This window comes from Coptis chinensis, chromosome 5 (assembly GCF_015680905.1).
Source record: "Coptis chinensis isolate HL-2020 chromosome 5, ASM1568090v1, whole genome shotgun sequence".
Taxonomy (NCBI): domain Eukaryota; kingdom Viridiplantae; phylum Streptophyta; class Magnoliopsida; order Ranunculales; family Ranunculaceae; genus Coptis; species Coptis chinensis.
The window spans coordinates 55,771,214-55,777,703 of NC_141460.1; the positions used below are offsets into that span (position 1 = coordinate 55,771,214).

The 6,490-nt window shown below is 40.4% G+C and overlaps 1 protein-coding gene across 1 annotated transcript; it reads right to left on the minus strand.

Annotated features, from left to right (window-relative positions):
- Window positions 1-1,482: 1,482 nt before the first annotated feature.
- Window positions 1,483-1,866, minus strand: LOC147498039 (uncharacterized). The gene has a single exon (XM_086563109.1). It carries the CDS (start codon window positions 1,864-1,866, stop codon window positions 1,483-1,485), a length of 384 nt encoding a protein of 127 aa, XP_086419235.1.
- Window positions 1,867-6,490: the final 4,624 nt, after the last annotated feature.

Genomic DNA, 6,490 nt, shown 5'->3' on the forward strand with positions numbered 1-6,490 from the left:
GTCAACTAGTCAAAGTCAACCCCGGTCAACAGTCAAAGTCAACTCTGGTCAACAGTCAACTTTAGTCAACAGTCAACTCTGGTCAAAACCCCAAAGACTAAGGCCAAAGGGTTTAGTCTTTCCCAGGCCCAATCTAACATAACTTAAGCCCATAAAAGAAAAAGAAAGAAAAAACCCACAAGCCCACATACTAGCTCGGCTCAAGCCCAACAAAACCCAAAACCTCACTGTTCATCTTGTTCCCCAGCTCACCCCTTCCACCGATCAGTCACCACCACCCACCAACCTATCTCCATGTACTATGAACCCCACGGTTCCACTCCCCTTCAAAAACCCAATCTTCCGATACCCAAAAATCCCAATTCCCTTATACTGCGAAAATCTCAAATCGACGCCATTAATGTTCTGCTAAAGCTTCACTCGCCGGACCACCACTCACCTCTCAAACTAACCAAAATTAACCTCCAACAAAACCCCTACTACTTTAATTCATACAAAAACCCAATTCATTGATTCCCCAAATTCCTCCCTCAAAACTGGATCTATATTGACCTCCATTAACGCCTGTTCTAAAGCTTCCCCTCACACTCTCGCACACCCAATCTCCCTTCAACAATCAACAATCAAAACTACAGTCTAACCTCACAACAAAAACCAACAAAACAAATTATTCAAACACAACAAAATCATGACGATTTGGTTTTTTTGTTTGGACGCCATTACTGCTCCTACGGAGCTTCAACAGCCCAATCTCACGACACCAACAATCGCCATCAATACAAATCAAAGAAACACATAGATACTTATCTAGTTCCACCAAGACAATTACAGTAATCATAAACAATTTATGTATTCATTTTATTTCAAATGATTGGGGTAGATTTTCTGTAGACAATTTCGAACCAATATGTAAAATTTATCATGTGAACACAATAGGTATTCTCCAATTCCTCCGCATAGATACAGAGTGAGTAAACCACGTAAAACTTAACATGAAAGCAGTAAAAAGAAAAACTGATAGCATTATAACTTTGTCGGTAAACCCAAAACATGCTGTAAGAGTAATAAGAGTAAGAAATTTCATGTTTAAATGAATTGAGGTATTCTCTACTCACCTGTAGCGCGCTCTGACTATCAGCTAGCTAACAGAAAAACTTCCTTTTCTGCTGTCAGTAAAACCCTTTTTTTTTTTTCTTTCCTCTCTATAAAACTCTCGATCTGTTTTTTTTCCAAAAACTCTACTTGAGAATATATATATATTTTTATTATTTTTAAAACCTCCCGAAAAACAAGGGTTGAAACTTATCTATTTACTTACGGGACTTTTATCCCTAAGCTAATAGTTATCATATCTTTTGCTTTATCTATTATTATTATTATTATTATTATTATTATTATTATTATTATTATTATGCTAGGAAAACAAAATAAAAAGACGGGGTGTTATAATATACACACCTTAAAAGGATCTCGTCCCAAGATTCAAGGTAGAGTGTCAGAGAAGAGCTCAGGATGCATCTGTCTTATCTTATCTTCAAGTTCCCAAGTCACATCATTTTCCTTTTCACTCCACTGCACTTTTACCAAGTTTACAATCCTCCTCCTAAGGTGTTTCACATCCTTATATACTATCGTGATAGGCCTCACTATAAAAGTTACATCATCGTTCAACTCTAGCTCTGCTGGATGAACAACCTCTATAGGATCTTTCACACATTTCCGTAGCATAGACACGTGGAAGACATCATGAATTATCGCTAAGTTAGGCGGCAAAGCAAGACGGTACGCCAAACTACCAACGGAGGTTACTATCTCATATGGTCCAATATATCGTGGACTCAACTTTCCTTTCATGCCAAACCTCATAACTCCTCTCATAGGAGAAACCTTCAAAAACACAAAATCGCCTACAGAAAACTCAACCCGTTTCCTCTTCAAATCTGCATAACTTTTCTGCCTACTCAGGTCTTTGCCTTTAATCCTTTCTCTAATGACTTTAATCTGCTCAGATGTCTCTCTCACTATCTCAGGCCCAAGCAATACTCGGTCTCCCACGTCTGCCCAACAAGCAGGTGATCAACATGGAAGCCCATACAAAGCCTCAAAGGGTGCCATACCGATGCTCGACTGGAAACTGTTATTATATGCAAACTCCACCAAAGGTAAATGCTCCTCCCATCCTCTACCAAAATCTATTACACAAGATTGTAACATATCTTATAATATCTGATTCACCCTCTCTGTCTGTCCATCTATTTGAGGATGATAAGTTGTACTCATCACCAAACTAGTACCCATAGTACGCTGAAAACTCTTCCAGAACTCGGAAGTGAACAAAGGATCTCGATCCGAAACAATACTCACTTTGGAATCCCATGTAACCCGAATTCACTTCCCGAATGTACAAGGAAACCAACTTATCTCATGTATTTCTACGCACGTCAATAGGAATGAAATGAGCATACTTCGTTAAATGATCAACAATAACCCAAATAGATTCATTACCTCTCTGAGACTTAGGCAAGCCATCAATGAAATCCATAGAAATGTGCTCCCATTTCCACATCAAGATCTCTAATGGTTGCAATAATCCGTAAGGCTTCGATGTTACTTTTAACTTGCGACAAGTTAAACACTGAGAAATATATTCTCCGACATCTCTTTTCATTCCTTCCCACCAAAAGGTCCTCTTCAAGTCTTGGTACATCTTCGTTCCTCCAGGATGAATTGTAAACCGCGACCGATGAGCTTCATATAATATCTCCTTCTTTAACTCGCAGATCATCTGGTACACACAATCTCTCATGAAATCTCAATCTTTTCAGAATCAACTCGCCCAATCGGATGGACAATCATCTAAAATATCAATGACCGGATCATCTAACCGACTCAAAAGAAATCGGGTCTCGTGGTTGCATGGCAATCACTCTATCGAAAATCACCGGCCTAACCTCCAAACTACATATATACCCTCATCTCAGATCGGTGTAGTCGGGCGTCATGTTCTGCTATAGTCTCTAAACTCTTCCACTCTTGCACCATAAGAGTGGTCAAAACACTGTGCAATCGACTAAGTGCATCCGCCACTACATTGCCCTTGCACGGGTGATCGGATCTCGAAGTCATAACTACGTATGAACTCCATCCATCTCTGCTGTCTCATATTCAACTCTTTCTGTGAATAAAGATACTTCAAACTCTTGTGATATGTGTAAAGCTCAAACTTCTCACCATATAAATAATGTCTCCATACCTTCAAAGCAAAAACCACTGCTGCTAACTCCAGGTCATGAGTAGGATAACGTCTCTCGTGTATCTTCAACTGTCGTGAAGCATACGACACCACCTTCTGGTCTTGCATTAACACACAACCCAAACCAGTTCCACTAGCATTTGTAAAAACCACTAGTTTTCCGCCCTTAGTCGGGATTACTAGAATTGGAGCTGTAGTCAACCTCTGTTTCAATTCTAAGAAAGCCTTCTCACAATCATTAGTCCACACAAACTTCACATCCTTTCTAGTTAACTTCGTGAGCGGAGCTGCAATAATGTTTAGAACTTCTCAATAAATCTCGATAATATCCAAATTAACCTCAAGAAACTCCTAATCTCAGAATGTTGGTTGGTTGTTTCCATTCTTTCACATCAGTAAAGAACCTTTTCGTGGTCTACAACAATCCCTTCACTAGATACCACATGTCCCAAGAAACAAATTTCTTCTTCCCAAAAATGGTACTTGCTAAACTTAGCATACAACTTCTGTTCCCGGAACATCTGCATCATTATCTTCAAATGCATCTTATGTTCTTCTGTGTTTTGTGAATACACTAAAATATCATCAATGAAAACAATCACAAATTTATCCAAATAGGGACTGAAAATACGATTCATCAGGTCTATAAAGAATGCAGGTGCATTCGTCAACCCAAAAGGCATCACAGAAAACTCATACAACCCATACCGAGTTCTAAATACAGTCAAAGGAATACTCTTCTCTTCAACTCCCATCTGATAATAACCAGTCCTTAAATCAAACTTTGAAATATCTTAGCCCCTTTCAACTGGTCCAACAGATCATCAATCCTAGGAAGCAGATGCTTATTTTTTATAGTCTCTAGTTCAAATCCCTAAAGTCAATACACATCCTCAAAGTACCATCCTTCTTGGAAACAAAAATAGCAGGTGCACCCCATGGAGAGTTGCTCGGTCGTATGAACCTGGTCACACACACCTTAAAAGATTCAAACCCATATACTCAAAAGATATGGTTAAGCCAAAAAAACAAAATCACTAAACATTAAACTCTTACCCCTTCCTGAGTAATTCCTCGACTTGCACTTTCATTTCGTCCAATAGCTTAGGTGCCAACCGGTAAGCCGACTTTGAAACTGGTGCAGTCCCTGGTAACAAGTCTATACGAAACTCCACCTCCCTCTTGGGTGGCAACCCTGGAATCTCCTGAAAAACATCTTCGAAGTCTTTTACTACTTCCACATTGTTGATATCCCTCGTGGGTATAGAGCACAGGAAGCTAGACATCACCGAGTCCTCCTTACTAACACAAGTGTGAATCAACCTCGGCATGCCAGGTGTATTTATTATAACCTCCCTCCTCGCACAATCCAAGGTAACATGATAACGTGTCAACCAGTTCATACCAAGTATGAAATGGAAACCCTAAAATCCCAAAACGATCAAGTCTACCATAAAGACACGGTCTAAGAAACACAACTTAAAACCTTTGCACTCGTCATATAAGGTAACAGAACCTCCTAACGGTGTCTCAACACACAAGGGCTTTGATAAAGGGGTAGTTTTAAAACTTTCTTTCTCAACATACTGACGAGATATAAAGGTATGTGAAGCACCCGAATCAAACAAAACTCTAAATATAAATTGAGATGAACTAAAGGTACCTTCAACATTCCCATGTCTTGACATAGCTGCATAGGCTCTAGCACGAGTGACTGGTGCTGGTGCTTTGTTCTGCTGATTACCCTGCTTGGTAGGGCAATAACGAGATAAATGCCCCACCTGCTTACACTCCCAAAGAAGCCCTTTTCAACGGGAACTATGGCTCTAAGCGGTGCGGTGCCGGCAAAAAGGTAAAAGTAATGCTACCGGTCGATACTGAAGAGCGGAGCTCGACCCTCAAGCCGGGGACCCCGCCGCCATCGATTCCCTCGAGGTCTATAGCCTCCGGGCCCCGTGGCCTATAACCCACCCTGCATTACCAAATCCTCGGGTCGAAATACACCATGCCGATGAAATCCTCCCGAAACCCCGGGATGGTGGGTCTCAAACGGACCCTCTCGAAAGCAATATCATAAGGCCTAAACCTATTCGGGCTACCTCGCCTCAAAAGCCTAGGACCAACAACTGGTATCTAACCAAACTTCCTCTTCCCCTCGACTCTCTTAGGGCTGCATTCTGCTCTTTATATCTCAATGCCAAGTCCAACACACGATCAAAAGTGTCCCCGCTCAAAAGGAATCAACTTCTTTGGACAAGTGACTCTCTAACCCGTATGAACTTTTGGTTTTTCTTCTTGTCAGTATCCACAAGATAGGGAGAAAACCTCGATAACTCATTAAACTTGGTCACATACCCAGTCACAGACTTCCCGTCTTGAGTCAACTCAGAGAACTGTTGAGCCAACCGCTTCTTTCTTCGCCTCCTCGAATGAACTTACTCTCAAATCTAACCTTGAAGTCCTCCCAAGTCAAAGTTCTAGTGTCCAGACTAGGGGTGAGAGCTTGCCACCAAAACCTAATAGCGTCATCAAGTTGGTGAGCTGCCAACTCCTGCTTCTGAACCTCAGTAAGTTGCATACGCTCAAATACATTTTCACAACTTTGAATCTAAGACTCCGCTGCAATCGCATTCCCAACACCAGTAAATCGCTGCCCACCAAGAGTACCAAACTCCTTATTGCGCTTAGCAAAAGGATCTCCCTGAACTGGATGGTTATTTTGTATAACCTGCAACAACTGATTCAACTGTCCTCTTGACATCTGTACTGGAGTGTTTACTGCAGGTCCAGTAGTATTACCATTACGTGTCTCAACCATGATCTACAGTTCAAACAAAACTCCCATTAATATTCACATATTTTCAAAACTCTCAACACTATAACCCATATTCCACATCCAAGGATCACTTAGACTTTCTAAATCTAAGCTAACCTAGGCTCTGATACCAAAAATGTCACAGCCCGAATTTCTAAACAATAACAAAATAAATATTTGAAATATAAATATCTCAAACATCACTATGTTCACTTGTTTAAAAAACCAGACTATGACGGGGTGGATATAACAAATACAAAACCCTAACAGCTATATCATAAAAGAATCAACTTAAACTGCACAATCCCCATAATTTTTCCACCATCACTTTAGTAAACTATCTTCCGTCCAAATAAAACATCAAACAAACTCTCTGAATAAAATTCCTCACTACCATGTTCTCATGTCATGCTAAAAAGTAA

Coding starts and splice junctions, on each gene's coding strand:
- LOC147498039 (XM_086563109.1), bottom strand. CDS start 1,866: ATGAGGTTTGGCATGAAAGGAAAGTTGAGTCCACGATATATTGGACCA.